Source organism: Sus scrofa, chromosome 7 (genome assembly GCF_054392235.1).
Source record: "Sus scrofa isolate SSC_HxYL_T2T_F1_AM1 chromosome 7, Sscrofa_HxYL_maternal_Yorkshire_Landrace_v2.0, whole genome shotgun sequence".
NCBI lineage: Eukaryota > Metazoa > Chordata > Mammalia > Artiodactyla > Suidae > Sus > Sus scrofa.
In genome coordinates this window covers 110136034-110162610 of record NC_139389.1, presented here as the reverse complement: position 1 = coordinate 110162610, position 26577 = coordinate 110136034, and the positions used below count along the sequence as shown (strand labels likewise).

At 41.0% G+C, this 26577-nt stretch overlaps 1 protein-coding gene across 50 annotated transcripts in view; it reads right to left on the bottom strand.

Annotated features, from left to right (window-relative positions):
* TTLL5 (tubulin tyrosine ligase like 5) overlaps positions 1 to 26577 on the bottom strand; it is a 309203-nt gene that overhangs the window by 49051 nt on the left and 233575 nt on the right. For 38 of the 50 annotated variants that reach the window (XR_014811162.1, XR_014811164.1, XR_014811165.1 and 35 more), the window contains one exon: positions 4364 to 4446. The exons of the other annotated variants lie outside the window; for them this stretch is intronic. Coding sequence is in view for 32 of the 38 variants with exons in the window: in XM_084969817.1 (XP_084825943.1) it covers positions 4364 to 4446 (83 nt within the window). In the remaining 6 variants the exon portion in view is untranslated. The remainder of the gene's footprint in view (positions 1 to 4363; positions 4447 to 26577) is intronic. 50 annotated transcript variants of the gene reach the window in all.

Below are 26577 nucleotides of genomic sequence, written 5' to 3'. Positions count from 1 at the left end.
AAACTCTTGTCCCTTGGGTTCTGGGGAGAGAAGAACGTTTGGGGCACAGCAGAGGGTATAAGACACCAGGGTGAGCATCTCAAGAGCTTTATTTATTTTTATTATTAATCTATTATTCTTAAGCCACCCCAGATCTCCAAAAGGTATACAATACATGTGAAAAGAACAAGAATATTACAGTAAAAATAGGTCATTCTGCCGAGAGCTGCCAGGAAAATAATTTCACTTGAAAGTCAGAGTGATTTCTAGGTCCTTAGGGTTTAAGCTCCACTGGGTTTACTTTATATTAAAATGAGTTCCTTTTTCTTGTTGTCTCACTGATAATGTGAGCAGGCAGAGGCACCCTGACCTGCTGCTGCCTCGTTCCCATGCAAAGAGCCTAAACCTACAGTGGATTTTTTCAGGGCCCCAAATGACAAACACTTAACAAGGCACTGCTTCTCACTTTCCCTAAATGAAATCCAGCATCGGTGTTCAAAAAGTGTAAGGTCCCTTTCTCCAACTATAGATCAATAAAAGAGTTAAAAAAACAAAAACCAACCAACCAACCAAACAAAAAAACACCACAGTTGGGGGGAGGGGAGCATGTAGAGGCTGGGCTCCAGGACAGGAAAAGCTTAGGCGGAAGCTAAGGGCCAGGGATGAGGGCAGCTGGGATGCTTCAGGCCCTACAGCAACGGTAGTTTACGCCATCAAATCAGCACGAGAGAAATGCCAGTTATCTAATCTGTTGCTCTCTGCTATTTTAGTTCACTATCATCACTTCAGAACTCAAGAAGAACACCATGGTTATAAAGAAGGAAGGCCAATGGCTTTGGCTTTGAGCCAGAGGCCCTCACTCCAGCTTCCTTCTCAAATTTCCAAATTTGCTGACTCTACACCTTCCCTTCTATAGCAAACACAGAATATATAGCCTGAGGTAGGGAAGTCAAGGAAAGTAACATTCATGGAGCATTCCAGGCACTCTGCTAAGGGCTTTCACATTCACTACCTCATTTAATGTTCATAATAAGAAGAATGTCACTAAGCCACCATCAGCAGGAAAGGACTCCGAGTTGTTTTTCAACAGTGCCCTGGGATGAACCACTATCTCATTCAGACTGCCTGCTGAACAAGGTCACACAGCTTTAAGGCCTGCTTGGCTAGACTTGGGGGAGGGTCAAGGGGTCAGGAAACAGACTTTTGCTATATTCATGGACTCAATAACTGAGTTAACTTGACCAGACAGGGCTAAATACCTTTCATAGTCAGTCTAGTGATTCCTATACAGGCAGAACTTCCCAACTCAGAGAGACGTGTAAACTTTTTGACTTATTATGGGGGTTGTTTTTCCCTCTTGTAGGTTTAAAGAAAAATGTTTTAAAAAGCAACCTAACCTTCTCCTTTTTATAGGATACTCTTCTGAACCCCTAGAAGAACACCTTTAAATCTATGTGTAATAGAGAAGAACATAATTTGTAGTTGAAATGCTGACGTGTCAGGGAGTTATTTACTAGCTTTATAAATAGTTCTAATAAGGTTAGTTATTATTATATTGCTAAGTGTTTTATTGGAAATGTGGAAAATGCCTGAGCCTTGCTACATCATGTTCATGAGTATTTCTTTAAGGATCAGGAACACCGGGAAAGTCACAGAAGAGAAATACATTCGACGGACTTTTTTAGAGGTCTAGAGTTATTTAGAGACTAAAGAAGAAGAACTTCTCCTTGCTCTGTTTTCTTTTTTTTTTTTTTTTTGTCTTTTTGCTATTTCTTTGGGCCGCTCCCGCGGCATATGGAGGTTCCCAGGCTAGGGGTCAAATCGGAGCTGTAGCCACCGGCCTACGCCAGAGCCACAGCAACGCAGAATCCGAGCCGCGTCTGTAACCTACACCACAGCTCACGGCAACGCCAGATCCTTAACCCACTGAGCAAGGCCAGGGACAGAACCCGCAACCTCATGGTTCCTAGTCGGATTCGTTAACCACTGCGCCACGACGGGAACTCCTCCTTGCTCTGTTTTCATCACAAATTCAGTACAACTGTTATAAAAACTTCTAAGTAACGCCAACAATCAGTAAATATTAATTCATGATCAAGATGCTGAAAGCATGACCAACGTGGCCCCTCAAATTTCCCCCTTCCTCAGCCAGAGTGCATGCAAAGAGTTCAATTATGTACTTAATTTACCAATTAGACATGTAAATAAAATGAGCAGGCTTCCTGGATCTGCCAAGCTTTGTACACCTGTCCAGCCTCAGCAAATGTGAAGAGCTGCAGGGGCCCTCACTGCTGTATCTCATGGAGACCCTTGCAACCAGTCCCAGGTTATCTTAGCCACACTTCTCAGGCCGTACGAGTTCCAGGTGGAAATTTAACTTCCTTAAAAATAACTGCAGTGTTTTAGTAATTCTTTTGGGGTCCCCTGACGGGGGTAGACTATACACTCATCACAATCAGATGTATCTTTTTTTTTTTTTTTTTTTTTTTTTTAAGTGCTGCACCCATGGCATATGGAGGTTCCCAGGCTAGGGGTCTAATCAGAGCTACGGCTGCTGGCTACAGCCACAGCCAGAGCCACACCAAATCTGAGCCGAATCTGCGACCTACACCATAGCTCATGGCAACGCCGGATCCTTAACCCACTGAGCGAGGCCAGTGATTGAACCCACAACCTCATGGTTCCGAGTCGGATTTGTTTCTGCTGCACCACGACAGGAACTCCCATCAGATATATTTTGAATTCAGATTCAAAAAGTTTAAGTGGAGAATAAAATCTACTCTTCTCATAGGATTATCTGACTCAGATGCAGTAATAGTGCCGTTCTCTTTATATTGCTTCCTTTGGCTCTCAGAGTAAGCCTATGATGCAGATGTAAGTAGCCTCATGATACCGTCAAAGTAATCAGACTCCTCAGCGAGCCTGGTCATTTTAAGGTGTACTGGGTCACACACACACCCCCTCGCAGCTGGGCCTTAAACTCCTTCACGGCTCCCCACTGCTCTCAGGAACAAGCTCCCTCCACGGCTTAGAGGCTGACCCTGTACCTCTACAGCCTCTTGCCACTCCCTGCTCATCCCTGGTCCCCAGCCACACTGACCCCTGAGGTCAGCACCAGCTCCCTTCCCACACTGTTCCACCCCACATCCCCAACTCTCCTGGCTGACCTGTCCATAGTCAGACTCCCGCAAAGATGCTTATTCCTCTAGGAAGCCCGCCCCAATCCCTAAAGCGCTTGGGCCAGGTTGCTTGGCTTCAAATACTGCCCCACCATTTACTAGCTGCGAGGTTTTACTTGTTTATTATTATTATCTTTTTCTTTTTTGGCCACCACGTGGCATAGGGACTTCCCTTTTGAGCCAGGTATCTGGATCAGAGCCGTAGTTGTGACCTACACTGCAGCCAGTGCAACACAGGATCCTTAACCCACTGTGCCGGGCTAGGGATCCAACTTGAGTCCCAGCACTCCAGAGACACCACTGATCCTGTTGCACCACAGTGAGAACTCCCAGCTGGGAGGTTTTAAGTGCATTTCATAATCTGTGCCTTTATTGCTTCAGCCATGAAATGGGGAACACAGCTCCTATATTATACGCCCATTTTGTGAACAAATGAGTTGTGACATGTAAAGCATTCAGGACTGTGCCTGACACATAGCAAGCGCTCAGCCAACTCTGTCTATTATTCTGAGTCCCCAGTGCCTGCTAGTCCCCCCTCCCAGGCTCCCCAGGGCAGGGGCTGTCTGGTTCACCTTACGTGCCTCAGTGCCCAACATGCTACTTTCTCAAGAAGTGCTCAAAAATAAGTATTTGTTGAATTGAATCCAAGTGATTTGCTTTCAATTTTCTGAATAGCTATTTGAGTATTTTTCTAAATTATTATTCATAGAAAACTATCCCTGCACCTCCACTGAGAGGCCCTTAGCAACTACCTGGCAACAGACCGTGACATCAGCATGACAGGATGCACATCAGACCACAGCTCTGGATCTGCATCCATGGAGCATCTCCCACAGGCCCCTTGACTTTCTGAGCCTCTGATTCCTCATGCGGAGGGACGAGGTTAGACCTCACAAGGTGCAGTGAGGATTTAGCGAGAGACCCCACATGCGGAAAAACCATAGAAACAGTAAAACACCAGTCGAACAAGGCATTTTTACCAATTGCTGCAAACCTGCTGACATTCTACCAGACTGGGAAATTCCAAATATCCCAAACCAGTTCTGGAAAACCATTTACTCCTAAAATGTCGGTATCGTTTGAAAGAAGAAAGGAACAAAACACCCATTTGCCAATGCTTCAGAAACCTGGATGCTTCGTACTGTGGACTGGCGCTCTCTTCAGAGGCAGCCCAGCCCCTCCCCGCTGTCTGGCCTGGAACTCACCTGCGGAGCTGGTGATGGGCACGAAGGCTGCAGAGTTAAGGCTGCTCTGGAGTCCACTCAGCTGCCCTTCCGTGGAGGATCCTCTGAAACACAAGCAGCTTGTTAGAGCTGCAGAGAGAAAGCGAGGTCAAGTCCAGGCCCTCCAATGGCTCTGCCTCTTGCTCTCGGCATTGCTACTCATTCCCTTGCTTCTTTCAAGACCAGATGTCATCTCACGAGAAAGGACTTATACGATCAATCCATCCCCTTCTTCTGAAAGGTTATGTATCTGAAAACTGATTGTCCACCTCTCCACACTGGAATGTAGCTTCAAGAAAGCCCAGACTTTGATCACTACTGTGTCCCCAGTGTTTAGAACAATGCCTGGAACCTGAGACGCACTCCACCAATATTTGCTTATTAAATGAATAAATTAAGTTCTTGGTATTGACTTGGATAAATCATATCTTGTATGATACCACAAATGTCTCAGCATTACCAAATGCCCCTCGTGGGAGGGTGAGGGTAGCGGGCAAATCTGAGGATAGTGATTCTCTACTGGGGGAAGGAGGAGGGGCAGATTTGTCCCCTACTCTCACCCTCCCACAAGGGACATTTGGCAATTTCGAGGCACTTGTAGTTGTCATAGCTTGTGGAGCCTAGTGGGTCGAAGCCAGGAAAGATGCTACACCTTTCCTACAGAGCACTGGAAAGTGTCCCCAAACAAAGAAATGTTCTAGCCCAAGATGTCCATGGTGCCGAGGCCGAGAAACCGTTATTTGGGGGCAGCTGTCCTCATGCCACCTTTGGCAAGAGATAGGACAAAGAATATTAGACTCTTTGGGCACAGATCTCCCAGGCTCGTGTTTTAGAAATTCTATGACTACCTTGATGTCCTACAGACCATGCCAGGTTTCTCTGCTATAGGCTCTCACAGCTTTGTAATTCGTTCATTGCATTTATCAAAATTCTAAGACTGTGTAACTGGTTGCTTAATATCTGTCATTCTTGCTGGAATTATAAGCTCCATAAAGACAGAGGTTGTTTTAATCTTATTCACTGTTCTGCCTGTAGCTCCCAATATTGCATTTTGTATACCTTAGGTATTTATTTATTTATTTATTTAGTCTTTTTAAGGCTGCACCCGCAGCATATGGAAGTTCCCAGGCTAGGGGTCTAATCAGAGCTGTAGCCTCTGGCCTATGCCACAGCCACAGCCATAGCAACGCCAGGTCCGAGAGATGCATCTGTGACCTACACCACAGCTCATGGCAATGCCGGATCCTTAACCCACTGAATGAGGCCAGGGATTGAACCCACAACCTCATGGTTCCTAGTTGGATTCGTTTCTGCTGCGCCATGACAGGAACTCCAATAAGCATTTTTTTGAAATAATCTGACCCACTGCCCCATGACAATACTTAATTGTTGGGCTCATCTATCTGATTTTAGCTGGTGTGTAAAAATTTTACCTGGGTGATTAAGGTTCTCATATACTCACTACTTTATTTGTTGAGCAGCATTTACTCCAACCTTAGGCACCCTCTCCCAACACTATTTTTTCCATTTATTCACTCACGCAAAACATACTTATTAAGCATTCCCTGTGCTCAGTACCAGTGAGCAGGCAGACACTAGGCAACCACATAAGATATAAACTGTGATACATGCTAAGGAAAAGCAGCGCAGGGTGTTAGGAGAGAATGAAACAGGGAACCTGATTTAGATGGTGAGGAGAGTGGTCGAGGTTGGCCTTTCTGAGGAAATCATACTTTAGCCAAGTCATGAAGTGAGAAGCAGGCGTGAGCCCACAGTAGGGAACAGGGAAGAGCTTTTCACAGGGAAGAAATGGCCTATTTAATAATTCTAAGGGAGAAAGGGCCTTTGAATGGCCAAAGTGTGCGTGCGTGCGTGCGTGTGTATGTGTGTGTTGGTGGTGGTGGTGGTGAAGCAGTGTTCGCCAAATGTCCTTGACAGGAATCACCTGGTGTGACTTTCCAGGCCTTCCCTCGGAGCCTCTGACTCCGTGATCTGGGACAGGCCTTGAGAACCTAGGCATTTCATAGGAGCCCAGGGGTCCAGGGGGTTCGTATCACTAGAGAAGTGAGGGAAACACTGATTGGTGGGTACAGAGCAAGGTGGTTTGCGGAGCACTTGGAGAGCCTGGTGGTGGCTTAGGTGCCCAGGTGGTCCCTTCGCCCCCAGCGGACATCTGCCACTTGGGAAGACACCCCAACAGCAATGCAAGGATCACACTGCCTTACAGCCCTCCCCGTCTAGTGAGCTATGGGCTGGGCTCTACCCACTCCTTTCCACTTTTGAGGACAGATGAACCACAGTGGCAAAAAAGGAGAGAAAGGAGCAGAGGGCTTCTCCCTTTACCTAAGCCTCAGCCTTGGAGAGCTACATCTGGAAGCTTTCGCAATTTATTGCAGCCACTTATGGACCCCAAAACACCATCCAAAGCATCTGTAGGCTGATCTTTGCTCTTCCAGGTCCAAGTGGAAAAGGAGACGTTCTGGAGGGCCTAGGTGAGTCCTTTCCTTTGTAGAAGTTAAAAAGCCAGAGGCCCGTTTGCTTGTGTTAGGAGCAGCTGAGTCAAGAAGCATCATGGGGCTCATCTCGGTGTCACAGAGGAAGCCCTGAGTATTAGCGGCAAAAAGGGAGGCAGGCAGGTACAATTTTGAAGGCAACAGAAGAAACCGAGGCAGGGAACAGGGAGCTACTGGCTGGATGTGACAAGTCCCCGGGGGTTCAGAGTGGACGCATTCCCTTCCTCCTCCCCTCTCTGGAATTCCCATCCCACCTTCCACCTTTACAGGCTTCCTTCTGTTCCTCACCCAGGACATCCTACCCCTATGGCTCCTCTGTCTCCAGGTCCACTCACTCTTCCACCCTCCTCCTCCACAGGCCTTGGGAGCCACCACTGGCTCTGACTTTGAACATTTCTAATGGTTCTACTGTTTCTTGCACAAGGTCCCCTTCTCCCCCTCGGAGGAGCAGTGTGTCCACAAGCATCCAAGGGGAAACCCAGAGTAAATCTTTCCATGGAAACACTGGTACACAAAATGGTTTGAGTTTATGTTATTACTACCTGAGGCACATCATGGGTAAATATGCTTTTGTTGTGATCACATCATTTCCTTGGGAAAATATGTTCCAACTCCTGGACAACCCACTCCTAAATGAGAACTGTGAAAACATAGCTTGTCTGTGTAGCTTGCACTCGCTGATCTGCTTCTGCAATGATTCTTTGCTCCTTTTCGGGAAGTATCTGTGTTTTAGCGAATATTTACATAGGAGGGTATGTATATATTCCCTTGGTTCATTCGTTCGTTCTTTCTTTCTTTTCTTTTCCTTCTTTCTTTCTTTCTTTCTTCCTTTTCTTTCTTCCTTTCTTTCTTTTTCTTTCTTTCTTTCTTTCTTTCTTTCTTTCTTTCTTTCTTTCTTTCTTCCTTCCTTCCTTCCTTCCTTCCTTCCTTCCTTTTCTTTCCTTCCTTCCTTCCTTCTTTCTTTCTTTCTTTCTTTCTTCCTTCCTTCCTTCCTTTTCTCTCCTTCCTTCCTTCCTTCTTTCTTTCTTCCTTCCTTCCTTCCTTCCTTCCTTCCTTCCTTCAGGTCGAACCAGAGCTGTAGCTGCTGGCCGATGCCAGAGCCACAACAATGTGGGATCTGAGCCGTATCTTACACCACAGTTCATGGCAACGCCAGGTCCTTGACCCACTGAGGGAGGCTAGGGATCAAACTCAAATCCTCATGGATACTAGTCAGGTTCTTAACCTGCTGAGCTACAATAGGAACTCCCCCTTGGTTGTTTCTGAGTCAGTTACTGGGCTTCAACATCAAGGTAACAGGACCTACCTCCGAGGGTTGTTGAGGATTAAATAAAATGGAGGATGTAAAGCACATCCCAGTACAGTGTCTGGTATTACATTCAGGGCTAAATAAACATTAGCTATTAGTAGTACTTCTTTTGACTTAGGAATACTGACAGTCTCTGCATTCACTCACTTTAAGCCTATCAACATAAAGAAATAGTAAACTGGATGACTCAGAGACTAATTCAGTATGGATTATTAGTACTAAACTGTAGAAGAATTAACTGTAAGATATTCAGAACCTGGAACTTAACAACAATAATCTGCTATTAGAGTCAAAAGGTAATTGACAACCTATAAGGCGGAAATCAAAATTAGTCACAATTACTCTTAAACTCCATTTGGAAGAGTGGTCTCATTTGAGTTGACACACTATTTCTTAATAAATCTAACATACACATCTTTTTTCTCCCAGTTATCAGAATTTACCAGTTTCAGTGAAGTAGTTGGCTTGTCATACAGAATATGTGTCTTTTGGCATGAGACTTACTAACAGGAGGATGCTCTTTCTTGAGAGACGCTCATGGGAAATGAGACTGACTAGAGGAACAATGCATCTCCCATGACATCCTGAGTGGAAGAGCCGGTGGAATCAGCCACTATTGGAATTATACCTTCTCTTTCTCTCCACATAGCTGAATGCGCAGAGTGAAATGTGTGTTGGATGCAGCTCCATTACCTACTGTTTTCAGATGACAGCACAAATGGAGTATGAAGAAATGGCTAAAGATGAATTCAGAAAAATGAGGCATAAAAGTATCAAGAGTTTTGTGATGAGAAATACTGAGAAGATGCGACAAGAAAGGTGCCATTAACTTTATGTTGTACAAAAGTTAGAGTTCAAATCAAGAAGAGTGCTGGGTGTGACTATCTGATCCTGTAATGCTCCATAATTATTATTCTTGGAAATGGTGCAAGTTCCAGGAGGTGGAAAAGAGGTAGATGTAGTCAAAGCTTACTACCATCTCAGCTGTGGTCATGGGCTTAGTTCAGACCCTCTTCTGCAGATGAATTATCTGTCCATAATTATCAAACGCAGCTGAAGGGCAGGCTTCTTGATTAAGTGAGCCACTTAAAAACTGAAATAAGCTACATGGCCATACATAGTAGCAATAAAGAGTAAGAAGAATGCCCTTAACAGTGAAATCTCAACAAAGGCAGGAACTTTCCTTGGGACATGTTCACAGCTAGTGCCTACAGAGTTTCCTTCAATATTAAATCTACACTTCCTAACCCAGAACTCAACTTGCTTGCTCTAGTTCTACCCATTCCTCTTGCTTCTTCCATTTTCCTAAAGTCCAAGAAAGATCCTGATATGGGCATTAAGGGGAAAGAGCTCTCCTGGGCCTTTCAAAGAAGTTATTCAATAATACATTATAAACAAATAATATCTCTGTAAGTGGAAATATTGCCTGCGTTTATTATTTTGGAAGATTTCTTCTAGTGCAAGTCTCAACTTAGGGAATACAAGCTGATCAACAGGCTGGCTAGGAATCCCACGGGCATCAAGACCACACCATACAGGAGGTCTGTATAACACAGGTCACCAAGGAGGACCATGAGTAAAATTCTCATCCATTTTGCTGGTAAGGGTGACGTGCCTTTTCATGGGTCTGTATTTCCTTTATTTGTGGTTTCCTCTTCCCCTGGCCACTATTTTGATCAGTGGAAACTTTGCTGAAAGTGATATGCTTTCTTTAAGATCTGTTTTGTCCATTACTCCACAAGGTTGACTGTGGTTTGGTGCTGTATTGCTTCTCTTTGGGTTCTTTTCAAGGCTTGACACATCTCTAATACAGAGGTACTAGTTTTCTATTTCAAGAGTTTAGTAAAAGTTTATCTTGGATTCATGCCACTACCTCAGGGATGACCTTTCTGTAGAAGGAAGAACCCATGAAAGGAAAATGCTCACAATTCTTTCTGCAGAAGAAAGAATACAGCTAGAAATGCTGACCTCACCCGGGCTGTGGTAAATAGCCATGGTGGCATTTGTGAAGGTCCTAAAAAGAGAAACCCTCAAACTTGATCATTTTCAGAAAATACTAGTGACAACTAACTACCTTCAATTCCCAAAGAACAGAAGAAATCTTAAGGTGCAAGTTAGGTTAAAGAACTGGATTCAACCCACTGCTGTGGCTCGAGCTGCTGTGGAGGCACGGGTTTGACCCCCAGCCCAGTGCAGCACAATGGCCTGGGAACTTCCACATGCCGGGGGTGTGGCCATATGAAAAGAAAAAAGAAAAAAAGAGAGAATTGGATTAAAAAAAGAGAAAGACTGACTTTTCTTAGCAAGCATACATGCATTTCACAAACACAAGTTATATGCTCAAACTTACCAAGTAACAATTAGAACATTATTAATATGGGTCTGGTTCCAAAACTCATTCAAGAAACATTTAGTGAAGCCAACTCTTGAGTAGTAGTGGTGCTTAGGACTCTTTCTATAAGCATATTACACATCACCTAATCCATTATATTTGTTGTTACATTCCTTTCCATTCCTAATATTATTTATGCGGGCCTTTTCTCCTTTTTTATTTAGTAGTCTCTGCAGAGGTACGCCTCTCTATCGTTTGTTATCAATTTCACTCATTCTTTCACCAGGTATTTAATGAGTGCCTCCCATGTGCCAGATACTGATTAAGGCACTTGTTTGCTCATGTTCTCCCACAGCCAGGATGTTCTAGGTGATTTCTGCTTTTTTATTATTTTATTTTTATTAATTTATTCTGTTGTACCTTTTATAGCATTTCAAGTTAAATGAATAACTCGCTGATTTTCAATCCTTCCTGTTTTTGTTAAAACTGTATTTAAGGCTACAAATTCATTATCAAGTGCAATTTTGGATACCTGTAGTACTTTCATGTCATTCAATTCTAAATGCCATATGATTCTCATTACGATTACGTCTTTAACAACTGAATATTTATTACATTCTCTATTTTTAAAAATTTCTAAACATATGGGCCTTTAAAAACCCATCTTAGTATTTCTAATTATATTTATATAATTAGAGTGTGATATTGATTTGATATTGATTTTTTGAAATGGGTGGAGCCTTCATTTGTGACATTGTATGTGCTGAATTTTTGTAAATATTCCCTGTATACCTGAAAAGAATGTATATACTCCCTTTTGGGCCAAGGAATCTATGCATGGCTATTAATGCTTCTTTGACTGTGAGCTGTGATGCATAAGGAGGCTATAAAATCAATTTAGGGGACACGATCGGCATTTTAAAAAGGAAGGGAAATAGTATTTTGTGAAACTTATTTCATATACGTACACATAGATATTTTTGCTGGACTGCATATAAAATATATTTTTAAAATTATGAGTAGCAGCCATAAAGATTAAAAGCCACTTACTAAAGCAATTTTTTTTTTCCTTTTTAGGGCTATACCTGCAGCATTTGGAAGTCCCCAGGCTAGGGGTGGAATGCACGCTACAGCTGTTGCCCTACACCGCAGCCACAACAATGCCAGATCAGAGCTGCGCAGGAGACCTACACCACAGCTCACGGCAACACCGGATCCTTAACTCACTGAGTGAGCCCAGGAATTGAACCCAGGGATTGAACCCGCGTCCTCATGGTTACTAGCTGGGTTCATTACTGCTGAGCCATGATAGGAACTCCTTAAAGCAAACTCTTAATTCTGCATTCCAAATATTCAAAACCCTAAGCAATTTTCATTTGAATTACCTATCAGTTACAGATGGACATACATTTAAATAAATCACCCACTGTGCTTGATAATTGTGAATTTTTCTTTATATTTTGTTAGCTTTTGATTTATATATTTTTTAATTACATTAAGTGCACACAAATGCTTTTCTTTATAGATGCCTTTTGCTTAATTTTATCTATTGCTACACTACTTTCCCTTCTAATTAATACTACATGACTTATCTTTTTCTAATCTTTTACCTTTCTGTGAGATTTTACTTTATGTTTCTTTTAAGGAGTCTATTACTGAATATTTTTAAAAATGGAATTTGGTATCTATTTTTTAATAGAAGAATATACTCTGTTAACATTTATTGTGATTACTCATGTTTCATTTTCCATTTACCATCTTTTCCCTTTGCTTTTCGAATTTTCATTTCCTGCCTCCGACTGGATTCATAGTTTCTACATTCCCTTCTCTCCCTCTCAGTTTGAAATCAATAGACTATATATAGATTATTTAGCTTTTTTTTTCTAAGAAAGTGTAAAAGCCATTCAGTATTTCCGTCTTGCCCTTGAACTTGACATAGATCTGTTATTCACTGACTACGCATTCTTGTCTTTGAATCCTGTCTTTGCTGTCTTAAATGTATTATCTTTTTAAAGAAGACTGACAATCATTTTTATAGTCACTACCATTTATAGACATTTTATAAAATTTTTGTACTTCATTGTTTCATGTCATTCTATGTTCACTTTTATCTTTGCTAGTTCTTTCGTAAGGCCATGGGTGGTATACTCTTAGACGCTGAATATCTCAAATTATTTTTGCCTCCCTCCTCTCTTAAATGATAGTTTAGCTATATATAAAATTTTAGACTGAAAGTTACTTTAACTCAACACTTTAAAGCCATTAGCTCTTGTCTTCTGCCACTTCTTATTTCTGAAGAGAAGAATGCTGGAATTTTGCTGTCCTTGTAGTCAAAATGAATTTTCTTTCAGGTAGTTCATGAGACTCCTCTTTATGCTTAATGGTCTGTACTTTCACTGCATGTTAGAGGTACATTTATTTTGGTACAAGAATGATTTTTTTTTTTTAAGCAAAGGTGAGAACTCATATTTCAGAAAATTCTCAGTTATTATTTTTTAAAGTATGGCTTGTTTGCTTATCCTTCAGGTCTCTCTTCAGATATTCCTATCAGAGTCACATGTCATGTTCCACAAGGTACTCCTATTAGATACATGATCTTATATGTCTGGCCATTCAAAAATATTAATTTCATCTGTAAGAAGTTCATGGTCCAATTGCTGATTCTGTTGACAATCTTTTTTTTTTTTTTTTTTTGCTTTTTAGGGCCACACCTGCAGCATATGGAGGATCCCAGGCTAGGGGTTTAATTGGAGCTATAGCTGCAGGCCTACACCACAGCCACGGCAACGCCAGATCTGAGCCGCATCTACAACCTGCACCACAGCTCACGGCAACACCGGATCCTTAACCCACTAAGTGAGGCCAGGGATCAAACCTGCAACCTCATGGTTCCTGGTCAGATTTGTTTCTGCTGCGCCACAATGGGAATTCCACAATTTTTTGTAATATTAGATTTATTCATGTGTTTTAGAATGCCAGATTGCGGGCTCATTTTGAACAGGAATCCTTTTCCTCCTTACTGCTCTACTTGCCCATGCCTCCCTGTCTGAAGATTTTACAGTTGCCTCCATCCAAGCCCCTGACCCCAGTCCAGGACCACATTTTCAGAGGTATTTTGGTGTCCTTACCTCAAAGATATTTAAAAACCCAGGTGAGCTCTGAGACATGAACAGCTGCAAGGGTATTTCATGATCTTTTAAACTCTGAGGCCCACAGTCTCACAGTTTCCAGCGTGTCAGTTTCCTTTTAAGAGAGCCCACAGCATTCTTCAGCTCAGGAATTTTCAACCTTGGTATCACTGAAATTTTGGACTGGATAATTCTTCACCATGGGGAACTGTCCCTGTGCTTTGCAGGATGCTCAGCAGCATCTCTGGACTCTACTCATTAGGGGTCAATAGCAACACCCTCCCTCTCCCATGCTCCTGCCCAGTTATGACAACCTGAAATGACTCTAGCCACTGACAAATGTCCTTGGGGCGGGGCATAATTCCCAGTTGAAAAATCACTGTTTTATTTTCTATTGATGAACCTGGACTTAGTCTTTCCTTTTGTGGAGGGTGGTCTTAGGCCTCAGTGTGCCCCAGGAGCTTAACTTCTTGCTGCCATTGTCTGATTCCATGGTAGAGCTCAGAAAGCTTGTCGCTTCAGCCCCATTCACTGGCTGTCATTCATTTCTGTACAGTTTATGGCCTCCTTTTTTTCTTCTTTAAGCTTCTCCTTTTTTTTTTGGTCTTTTTATGGCCACTCCGGTGGCATACAGAGGTTCCCAGGCTAGGAGTGGAATCAGAGCTGCAGCTGCTGGCCTACACCACAGCTACAGCAACGCCAAATCTGAGCCATGTCTAGATGTACACCACAGCTCATGGCAACGCCGGATCTTTAACCCACTGAGTGAGGCCAGGGATCAAACCTGAGTCCTCACAGATACCAGTCAGATTCGTTTCCGCTAAGCTATGACGGGAACTCCTTTCTTTAAGCTTTTTATCTAACTGCTACGTGTCTGAAGCAGGTGGGGGGGGGTGGGGATAATAAGAGTAGAATTTATAAAGCCAACTTGATTGGAAGTCAGTAGGTCCAAATCTAATCTTTCTTTTTTTTTTTTTTTTTGAAACTAAGCCTTTGCCTTCAACAGTCATTCGAGTTATTAGTGTTCAGGAAATCAGAATGTGTTTGAATTTCCACAGCCTTGCTAGCTAGAGCCAAATCACACTTATGAATATCAGTTTACTAACAACAAAAATGTGATTTCTTTTTATAGGGAATAGTAACAGCAGCAGAAATCACAAGCTACACCAACCATTATGCAATGGATACTTAACATGGGTCAGAGAAACACAGGATCTCATTTAATCCTAAGCACAGCTCCAGGATGTAGGTAATATTCTACAGATAACAAAACAGAAGCTTAGAGGTATCCCTAAATAAGTCAATTAAGTGAAGGAGCCAGGATTCAAATTTAACTTGAAACCTTGGCTATTGGCAACTGTGCTCTCTTGTCTCCCCAACACTAGTCTACAATTAAATACCTGGGAATAAACCTGACCAATGACATGAAAGAATTATATGCTGAGAACTATAAAACATTAATCAAGGAAATTAAAGAGGATTCAAAGAAATGGAAAAATGTTCCATGTTCCTGGGTTGGAAGAATTAATATCATAAAAAGGGCTATATTACTCAAAGCAATCTACAGATTCAATGCAATCCCTATCAAATTACTCATGACATTTTTCACAGAACTAGAACAAACAATTCAAAAATGTATATGGAACCATAGAAGACCCAGAATTGCAAAGCAATCCTGAGAAACAAAAACCAAGCAGGACGCACAAGTCTCCCAGACTTCAGGCAATATTACAAAGCTACAGTAATCAAGAAGTGTGGTATTGGTACCAAAACAGACATACAGACCAATCGAACAGAATAGAGAACCCAGAAATAAACCCCAACACCTATGGGTCAATTAATCTTCAACAAAGGAAGCAAGAATATAAAATGGGAAAAGGACAGTCTTTTCAGTAAGTGGTGCTGGGAAAACTGGACAGCTGCACATAAATCAATGAAACTGGAAAACACCCTCACACCATGCACAAAAATAAACTCAAAATAGCTTAAAGACTTAAACGTAAGACAATATACCACCAAACTCCTAGAAGAGAACATAGGCAAAGCATTCTTTGCCATCAACAGTACAAATGTTTTCTTAGGTCAGTCTCCCAAGGCAACAGAAATAAAAGCAAAAATAGACCAACAGAACCTAATCAAACTGACAAGCTGTTGCATAGCAAAGAAAACTGTTAAAAAAAACAACAAAAACCCCCCAAAAAGACAACCTATGGAATGGGATAAAATAGTTTTAAATGATGCAACTGACAAGGGCTTAATCTCTAAAATATACATATAACATATACATCTCAACAGCAAAAAAAAAATCCAACAACCCAATTGAAAAAAATGGGCAAAAGACCTGAATAGAGATTTCTCCAAAGATATACAGATGGCCAATAAGTACATGAAAAATTATTAGAGAAATGCAAATCAAAACAACGAGGTACTACTTCACACCTGGCAGAACGGCCATCATTAACAAGTCAACAAATAACAAAGTCTGGAGAGGGTGTGGAGAAAAGGGTACCCTACTACACTGTTGGTGGGAATGTAAATTGGTACAATCACTGTGGAAAACAGTATGGAGCTACCTCAGAAAACTAAATATAGAACTACCATATGACCCAACAATCCCACTCTTGGGCATATATCTGGACAAAACTTTCCTTGAAAAAGATACATGCACCTGTATGTTCATTTCAGCACTATTCATAATAGCCAAGGCATGGAAACAATCTAAATGTCTATTGACAGATGAATGGATTAAGAAGATGTGGTATATATACACAATGGAATACTACTCAGCCATAAACAACAACAAAATAATGCCATTTGCAGCAACATGGATGGAACTAGAGACTCTCATACCAACTGAAGTAACTCAGAGAAGGACAAATACCGTAGGATATCACTTATATCTGGACTCTAATATACAGCACAACTAAACCTTTCCACAACAAAGAAACTCACAGATTTGGAGAGTGGACTTGTGGTTGTCAAGGGGGAGGGTGAGGGAGAGGGATGGACTGGGAGTCTGGGGTTAATAGATGCAAACTACCGCATTTGGAGTGGATATGCAATAAGATCCTACTGTATAGCTCAAGGAACTACGTCTAGTCACTTGTGATGGAACATGATGGAGGATAATGTGAGAAAAGAATGTGTTTAAATGTATGACTGGGTCACTTTGCTGTACAGCAGAAACTGAGAGAAGACTGTAAACCAACTATAATGGAAAAAATGAAAATCATAAAAGATAATAATAATTACCAAAGAGATCATAGTTATTTAGTGATCCTTGATGCATTCACTGTGATGCAAAATACCATGATGCCACCATCTCCATTTTCCTCACCACCTCCTCTACCACCATCTCCTGAGAACTTATCATGAATACGAGCTACGTCAGGGGCTGGGGCCTGAGCTTCTCTCAAACTCAAACTTCATGAAAACAGGGCTCGTGCCTTCTTGTCCTCTGGTGTTATCACCAGTATCAAGAGCAATGCATGACAGTAGACATTCAGTATGTAAGTGATAGAAGGATGAAGACAAGATACTTGTCCCTAAAAGACTTATGGAAAGCAGAACACATATGAAAAGGAAAAATAAGACAAGGAAGTAGATGTCAGCTGAGGCACCGGGAATGGGGCAGTTGAGAAAGACCTAATAAGGTGGTAGGTTAAAACCTGATCTTGAATAAAAGGCACGACTTCGATTCACGATGGTGAGGGCATTCTGTGTCAGGGGTATGACATGAGGAGGTAGGAACCATGCATGGAACCAGGCGTTTGAAGCAGACTGGTTATAGGACGGAGGACTCACCGTAGAGGCCTTTAATGTCCAGAGTAAGGACTCTCAACTTTATTTTAAAGGCACCTGGAAGCCAAAGATTTCAGAAAAAAGCTTCAAAGAACTACTTTAGACACGCTATTTTAAAACTGCTTCATAGGCCTACACATGTACCTTATTTCTTTAAGAACCAATCTGGATAATTTAAAAACTTCTACTTTGTCCCACCTGGATTTTCTTTTCATTAAAAACCAATTTTGATAGTTCACATTTTTCAAAATATCTCATCCAGTATAAAAAAATTTAGTAGCATACAATTATGTGCAGTGTTCTCATAATTTTTCAATCTCCCCTATGTCTACTTTTAAAAGCTTTTATTTTAATTCTCTTATTTTTCTGGCAGTGCTGTGTTGACTTTCTCCTTTCCTGTCCCCCATCCTGAACTAAATTATGTTTTAAATTTAACTAATTTTGCTGCTTGCTTTTCAGTTTATATTGCCTTTTTCTTGATTTCCTTTGATCTGTTTTTCTTAGCTTTGTTTTATGGACCCTTTTCTAACTTCTAGAGATGGAAGCTTAGTTCAGGTATGACAAATATGTGCTGGGCATATTCGCTACTCTCAACATCTTCCCTGTTGGTGGTAGACGTAGCTATTCCATCTCAGCACTCTCTCTTGCTGGGCTCAGAGAAGACCTCATAATTTTTTTTTAACACAACACTTAGCTGTGATCAGCTGAAGCCAGTACACTGGTTAATTTCTTTTCAGTCTTTCCATATTTCAATATTGAAAATACTTATGAATTTACTTTTGAGTACATCTTTGCTTATATTTCAAATATAGGTTTTCTGGTTTTTTTAATAGACTTTTTTTTTTTTTTTTTTTTTTTTTTTGGCCGCAGCTTGATATAGGATCTCAGTTCCCAGATCAAGGATTGAATAGGCCACAGTGGTGAAAACGCTGAGTCCTAACCACTAGACCACCAGGAAATTCTTGAAAATATAAGTTTGATATATATGATTCTTTATTTTTAAAAATATTTCAGCTTTATATTAATTGACATAAAATTATAGGATATTTAAAGTGTACACCACGGTGATCTGACATTCATATATATCGTGGAAGGATTCCTCCTATTTAGTTATTTAACACATCTGTCACCTCATGTACTTTTCTTTGTATATAAGAACATTTAAATTCTACTCTCTTAGCAAATTTCTTTTTTTTTTAATTTTAATTTTTATTTTTTTGCATTTTAGGGCTGCACCTGTGGCATATGGTAGTTCCTAGGCTAGGGGTCAAATCAGAGCTACAGCTGCTGGCCTACACAACAGCCACAGCAATGCAGGATCTGAGCCACACTGGTGACCTACACTAGAGCCCACGACAAAGCCACATGGCTGACCTGCTAAGGGAGGCCAGGGTTCCCGCTAAGGGAGGCCAGGGATTGAACCCGTGTCCTCATGGATACTAGTCAGATTTGTTTCTGCTGCACTAGGACGGGAACTCCTCTCTTAGCAAATTTCAATTACACAACACAGTGTTATCAACTAGAGTTACCGTATTTTACATTAGATCCTCAGGCTTTTTCACTTACAGCTGAAAGTTTGTATCCTTTTACCAACCTATTTCCCCTACCCTAGTCCCTGGCAACAACTTTTCTCTGTAGCTATAAGTTTGACTATTTTTTTTCATTCCACATACAAGGGATACCATGCAGTATTTATCTTTCTCTGTCAGGCTTATTTCACTTGGCATAATGTCCTCCAGATCCAGCCATGTTGCCACAAATGGCAAGATTTCCTTCTCTCTCATGGCTGAATAATATTCCATTATAAACATATATACCACATCTTCTTTATTCATTTACTGATGGACACTTCAGTTGTCTCCATATATTAACTATTGTGAGTAATGTTGGAGTAAACATGGGAGTGCAGATATCTTTTCGACACCCTGTTTTCATTTCGTTTGGATATATACTAGGAGTAGGATTGCTGGATCATATGGTACTTTTATTTTTTATTTTTTGAGGCACCTCCCTACTATTTCCCATAATGGCTGTAACAATTACGTTCTTACCAGCAGTGCATAGTGTTTCCTTTTCTCCACATCCTTGCCAACACTTATTATCTCTTACCTTTTTGATGACCATCATTCTAACAGGTGTGAGATGATACCTCACTGTGGTCTTGATTTTCTGTCCCCTGAGGACTAGTGATGTTGAACGCCTTTTCATGTACCTGTCGGCCATTTGCATGACTTCTTCGGAAAAATGTCTATTCAGTTCCTCTGTCCATTTTTTTTTCTTTTCCTTTTTTCTCCTCTCCCCGCCACCCGCTGCCTGGCATATCAAATTCCCTGGTCAGGGTTCAGCAACACTGGATCCTTAACCCACTGTATCAGATTGGGTATTGAACCCGTGTCCCAGCACTCCAGAGATGCTGGTGATCCAGTTGCACCACAGTAGAAACTCCCGCCAATTTTTTAGTTAGATTGATTTTTGCTACTGAACTATATGAGTTTATATATTTTGGACATTAACCAAAATCATGTATCAGATACATGATTTACAAACATTTTCTCCCATCTAGTAGGTTGATTTTTATTTTGATGGTTTTCCTTGCTGCCCAGAAACTTTTAAGTTTGGTGCTGTTCCACTTGTTTATTTTTGCTTTTGCTGCCTTTGGTTTTGGTGTCAAATCCAACAAATTACTTCCAGAGTTTCTGTTGTGGCTTGGCAGTAATGATTCCGACTAGTATCCATGAGGACATGGGTTTGATCCCTGGCCTCACTCAGTGGGGTTAAGGATCTGGCATTGCCAGGAGCTGTGGTATAGTTTGCAGATGTGGCTTGGATCCCAAGTTGCTGTGGCTGTGGCATAGGGTGGCACTTACAGCTCCGATTTGACCCTAGCATGGGAACTTCCATATGCTGTGGGTTTGCTCCCGTCCACCCCCTCCCCCCCAAAAGTCATTGCCAAGATCAGTGTCAAGGAGATTATTGGCTACGTTTTCTTTTAGGAGTTGTATGATTTTCATTCTTGCATGCAGATCTTTAATTCATTTTGAGTTAATTTTTGTGCATGGTGTAAGACAGTTGGTCCAGTTTCATTCTTCTGCATGTAGCTGTCTGATTTTCTCAACACCATTTACTAAAGAGACCGTCCTTTCCTCCACGCATATTCTTGGCTTCTCTATCATAAATTAATTGGCCAGATATGGCTGGGTTTATTTTTGGGATCTCTGTTCTACTGATCTATAATGTCTGTTTTTGTGCCAATATTGTTTTGACTACTGTAGCTTTGCAATATAGTTTCAAATCAGGGAGCCTGATGCCTCTAGCTTTATTCCTCTTAAGATTGCTTTGGCTATTCAGCTCTTCTGTGGTTTCATACAAATTTTAGGATTTTTGTTTTATTTCTGTGAAAAATGCCATTGGTATTTTGATAGGGATTTTGCTAAATCTGGAGATTGCTCTAGGTAGCATGGACATTTTGACAGATTATCTCTTCCAATCCATGAACACAGAATATCTTTCCATTTATTTGTGTCTTCAATTTCTTTCATCAGTGTCTTATAGCATTCGCTGTACAGACCTTTGACCGCCTTGGTTCTATTTATTCTTTCTGATGTAACTATAAAGGGCGTTGTTTCCTTAATTTCTCTTTCTTATAGTTTGTTATTAGTATATAAAAATTCAACAGATTTCTGTATATTAATTTTGTACTTTGAAACTTTACTGAATTTGTTTATTAGGTCTAACGGTTTTCTGGTGGGGTCTCTGGGGTTTTCTAGATATAATATCATGTTATCTGTAAATAGAGACAGGTTCACTTTTTATTTTCTGATTCTGATTCAGATGCCTTTTATTTCTTTTTCTTGCCTAACTGCTGAATAAAAGTGGCTAGAGTGGCTTATTTGTCTTATTCCATACGTGTAATTCTTATTTTCAATGTAGTTTCCAATATAATTTTGATCCAAGTCACTTAAAAGAATGTTTTAACATTCTAAAGTTATTTGGGCACTTTTGTCCAGACTTTTATTATAATATCTCATTTTATTGTAAAGTTGTCAGAGAATGAAGACTGCATAATTTTTATTTTCTGAAGACTTAACTGAAATATTCTAGTTTTGAAAAATACTCAAAAGAGGTCCATGGGAGCTCTGCAAGGCATAAGATTGCATATCTATTAATTTAATCTCATTAATTATATTGCTCAAAATCCTTTCTGTCCTTATGTTAGGTCTATTTTGCCTATAATAAGGACTATTCTATTCTCATTCTGAAATTCATTATTTTAGGTTGAATCTATCTTTTCTCTCATCATTGTGTTAATCTTTGTATACCTTTTTTCTCAGAATTTTGGCAGAATTTTAAGAATCTCTCCTGCATTTCATTAAATCAATTTTCTGCAGCGCAATCTCTATTCACTCTGTTCAATCCCATTTTTCACTCAGGTATTCTCATTCTATCCAATCTTCCCTGACCCCAGACTAGTTGTTCTCTTGTGATAGCTTTTTCTAGCTCGACACACCACTTCACCCTACTCTTTTATTGTGTTAAGGATTCACATTAGGGATTTTCTAAAATGTTGATTAAGCTTATTTCGGAGGTTGGCAGCTCCTCTGAATCTTCTTGGAGCTTTCTTTTAAGCTACACCATTTACTTCCAGGCCCCAAGATTTTTAAATATTTGCTCATCTTTAGAGAAGAAAGTCTAAGTTTGCCAATAAGGATCATAGAAAAACTGATATGGATTCTATCAAAGGCTGGTATAAGTTCCCGCTCAAATCCTTTAAAAAGGAATTTTCATAATCAGATATGAAAGAAGTGAGAGATGGGAAATATTCAATAGTTATATTACCATTTTAACAACCAATTTAACATCCCAGGAAGCAGGATGAGAAATAAGATTTTAATTTAAATTAGTCAACTACGAATCACCAAAGGAAGACCCATCATTCCATATTCTCATGTATTCCTTCTTTCCACTGGATCATACACATCCCTATGGCAACTTTTGGTTAGTCGTGATTACTAGTATCTGGTTCTCTGACTGATGTCATCATCCATGCCAGAAGCAAACCCTAAGATCTCCTAAAGCCACCCCTGAGGTCCAAATGCTGAGGGCAGGGGTGGGGTAGAGGAAAGAGAGTCTAAATGGCAGGCTCCTTGACTGGCCTGCATGTCTTTCCAGCTCCAGGCTTGACACTTAGAGTGAGAGGGTATTACTGTTTGCTCTATTCCTGAGCTCCCATTCTTTTCCTACAATGCACTCTTACAGGAACTCAATACTGTTCCTCAATCAAATCCTTCTTGTAGTACATCTACCGGAAATTCCCCCAACACCTCAGCATAACAGTGACACTAATTCTTTCTTTTTTTTTTTTTTTGAGTATTTTATCGGCCATTTAAGTGGTAAAACGGTGTAGAAAGGAAAGGAAGTGAGCTCCTAAGTGCTGATATGGCATTTTCCCAAAGGCAATATTTTCAGATGATTAATCTGCCATTTGCTGTATAGAATGGATTTGAATGGCTTGGTGAGGGCCTACTGGAAAGAGTATGGGGTTAGCACGGTAGGCGATAGGAGTTCTGGCTTCCGTTCTGCCACGGACCATCTGCATATCTGGCTACACTCAAAGTCCTGCACTATGCTTCCACCAGGCCTTGATCTTCCAGCACCAAAAGTCAATGGTTGTACATTTTGGAAATGCATACTTTAGAAATCCCATATTTAAGGATATGCTACGGTTTCAATCATATCTCTTGAAACTATACACAAGTCTGAAAGGCTTATAGAAGATGGTTAACCTACAACATTAGATTTTTCAATGCTCACATCAAGAACCTATTTTTAGGTCACTGTAACTCCTGATCACTTCGTCTCACGTTAAAAACTCATATATTAAAAAGACAAAACACACATTTTTCCCTGATTCTTATTTTTATATTTTTTCTGACATTAATCTCTGAGCATCTCCATCATACTCTTGATATCACCAAATGTTCAGGTGACATCAACTGGTATTTAGTTCAACATGCTCCTGTGCTCCCGACTGCTTTTCTTCTTCCTAATCTCGAACAGCCTTTAGCAAACACCACTGTCCTGGGTGCTGACACAGAACAGCAGTTGCCTTCGATTTCCACCTAAAGGAGCTCACCCTGATGCAGGATATCCTCAAACTTGGGCAAGAAAGGTAACCCCAGCTATTTAAAGAAAAGCCCTTTCTGGTGTTTCTCACACAGTTTTCTTTCTTCAGCAAAAGTCCCAAGGTTAACAGCTTTGACCCTGCCCTTCCAGATTCATCTCTAGTCTATGAGTTGTGCCCACATCCCTGGCAAACTAATCTCAGGTGTCTTTCTCCATATTTCCTGGAGAGTGTGACTGTGGCTCCAGAAAAAAAAAAAAAAAAAAAAAAAAAAAGGTCTCATAAGAAAGAGACAGTTCATATGCACGCAGTTGTTCATATGCTGTTATCCTTCTTAGTTCAGCTGACCGCTTGGAAGAAATACCACAAATAGTTTTGAAAGGAGGATCTGAAGTGGGTACTAAATTATGAAGTGTTGCAAACATTAAAGAGGAAAATCAAGAAAGGATATTGGCACTATGGAAAAGGTACGAAAATTCTAAATCATTCTTTTCACAGAAATGACAGAAGAGACTCCGCTAAAAGAAATATAAGTATGTGAATTTGAGAACTACAACAGAGAACTGCCGGGCCCAGAAGGGATGAGGAAAATGGTTCTAAAGTATCAGAATTAAAAAACAAACGTGCTCATAAAAAAGCTTTCAACAGAACAAATCCAAAACAAGTTATTTTGGTTCATTATTCAGTGGGGACAGTGGTTTCTGTTGTACAGATGGGAAACTGAAACCTTTACAGGGAAAGTGACTTGACTATTATCATAGAGAAATAGGACCCCACTGTTCTGACTCTCAACTCCCTGTGCACCAAAATCCAAGCGACATTCCATCTTTTATGTTCTATTGTTCTCTAAATTCAATCCTCTAGGATGAGGAAACACTGATGCTCTTGGAAATGGCTTCTATATTCGTCCAGTGCCAACTTCTGTGCTAGGAGAAGTCTGAAGTTCAACCCAAAAACACAGGGCTTGGCACCGTCAAAAGCTCATTACAACTTCTCATTAGCTGTCTCTTGGGATAACTATGGCATTCCTGAACGTGACTCAGTATCACCAGTCATAACGGAGGGTTCCTGGTTAATCTGAACTGATCCAGAATAAAGGCCGCAATCAGCTCCAAGCAGATGAAGCAACACATCTTGCAGGAAGAAAGTAAAAAGTTATGTGACAATTTCTTGCAATGCCATCTTACTATTAACCATAATACCTAACACCTATTTAACATTTATTATGTATCAGACACCGTTTTTTGTGCTTGACATTCATGCATTCATTTATTTCTCTTAATAACCCTGTGAGGCAGGGTCCTATTATTACCCCTGTTTTAAATAGGAAACTAAGTCACACAGACGTTAAGTAACTTGTTCTGCTGGCTTAAGAACAAGAATTACTTTAGAACAATAAGAATAGTACTTCAACTGATATTCAGAATCCTGATTTCAGGAGTCATGAAAGGTTTCTCTAGATTAAAAATAACTTCATCAATCCAAGTAAAGTATGGCGTTTAGTTCATGGTAATGTACCAACGACAGTTCCTTAGCACGGTGCACTCTTCAAATGTATGGTGGCGAGGTAGGATGTCGACAATGGGGAGAGCTGGGTGTACTTATCTTTCTGTATGTGTCCTATCTCTACAACTTTCCTGTACATCTAAAATAACTCTTAAATCAAAAGATGATTTTAAAAAACTATCTGGATACTTCCTAGAGGGAACTTTTCACTTGAGTCAGTTCAGAGAAAAACAAGGCTATTCTTTTTCCTAAAAGACGGAAGCATATTGAAAACAGTGGGAGAGCCCTCACGACACTACATTTTATGGGGAAGGGAGAGAATGTTAAGGTCTCCATTAGAGCTACCATTTAGCTTCAGAGACTTGTGCTGGAGTTTTAAAGGCAGATTGGAAAGTATTTCCTGGAACAACGCCTCACAGCATGCCTTTTGATACTTGGATTATATTTCTTAAATTCTGAAGAAATCTTGCTTCCCCCCCTCTTCTGTGCATTTTTGGTGCTGAGCTGTTTCCGGTTTTCCCACACTCCTGCCTGTCAGAGAGAAGAAACCACAAAAATGCAGCAAAGCAAAGTTTGTCCATGGAGCTGCATTTCCATCTCAGAAGCCTGACAAGCTTTCCTGCCAGCAGCGAGTGCAGGGCAGCGAGCGGGGTCCTCACATGGCCAGCCCTGCTGCCCGCTGACGGAGCTCCCTCTCCACCAGCAGAGCAGCCACACCGGCAGCCACCCGCTGTCTCAGTAACAACGGGAGAATCCACAGACAAGGGGCACAGGGCAACTTCAACACTCCTGTCCAACTCACTGACTTTCCCACCTAACTGGGGGCTTCTCAAACCTGGGGAGGAGAGGGCGTATGACAGAACACGTATGATGGCTGCTAAGGCTTACTGAGTTCTCAAGTGTGCTAGGTCTTGTTCTGTGCACTTCACATGTATTAAGTCTGCGAATACTTCACAACTGTCCTATGACAGCAGGTACGAGTTTTACTATCCCCCCTTCACAAATAAGAAAACTGAAGGGAAGAGTTTAAGTAACCTGTAACTTGCTGAAACCTCAGGTCAATAAAGTGTGGAGGGGGGATGGGAACACAGGCAGTCTGGCCTCAGAGGCTGTGCCCTTAATGATTTGACTCTCCTCTTTCTAGGGTGAGGGGCCATACATCCTTCTTATTGCTCTACTGGCTTTCAACTACGAACTGCAACCTTCCTATGGCCCTTCTCTAGCGCTCTGGAGAGCTCTAGGAAGTCAATTTGATGCCAATAATTCCTAGAACAGTGCTTGGCACTTAGTAGGCACTGAATAAATATTTGTTGGATAAATGAATAGTGGCAGCAGCATAATTAAAACAACTGCAGGGATTGTTTTTAATCTAAATCCAGAATATGATTCATTATCCAAGGAGGAAAAAACAGGACCTGCTTTTTCTATGTCCTAGGATTCCACTAAATTTTGTGAAGGACAAATGAATGGGGAGCCTCAGTGAGAG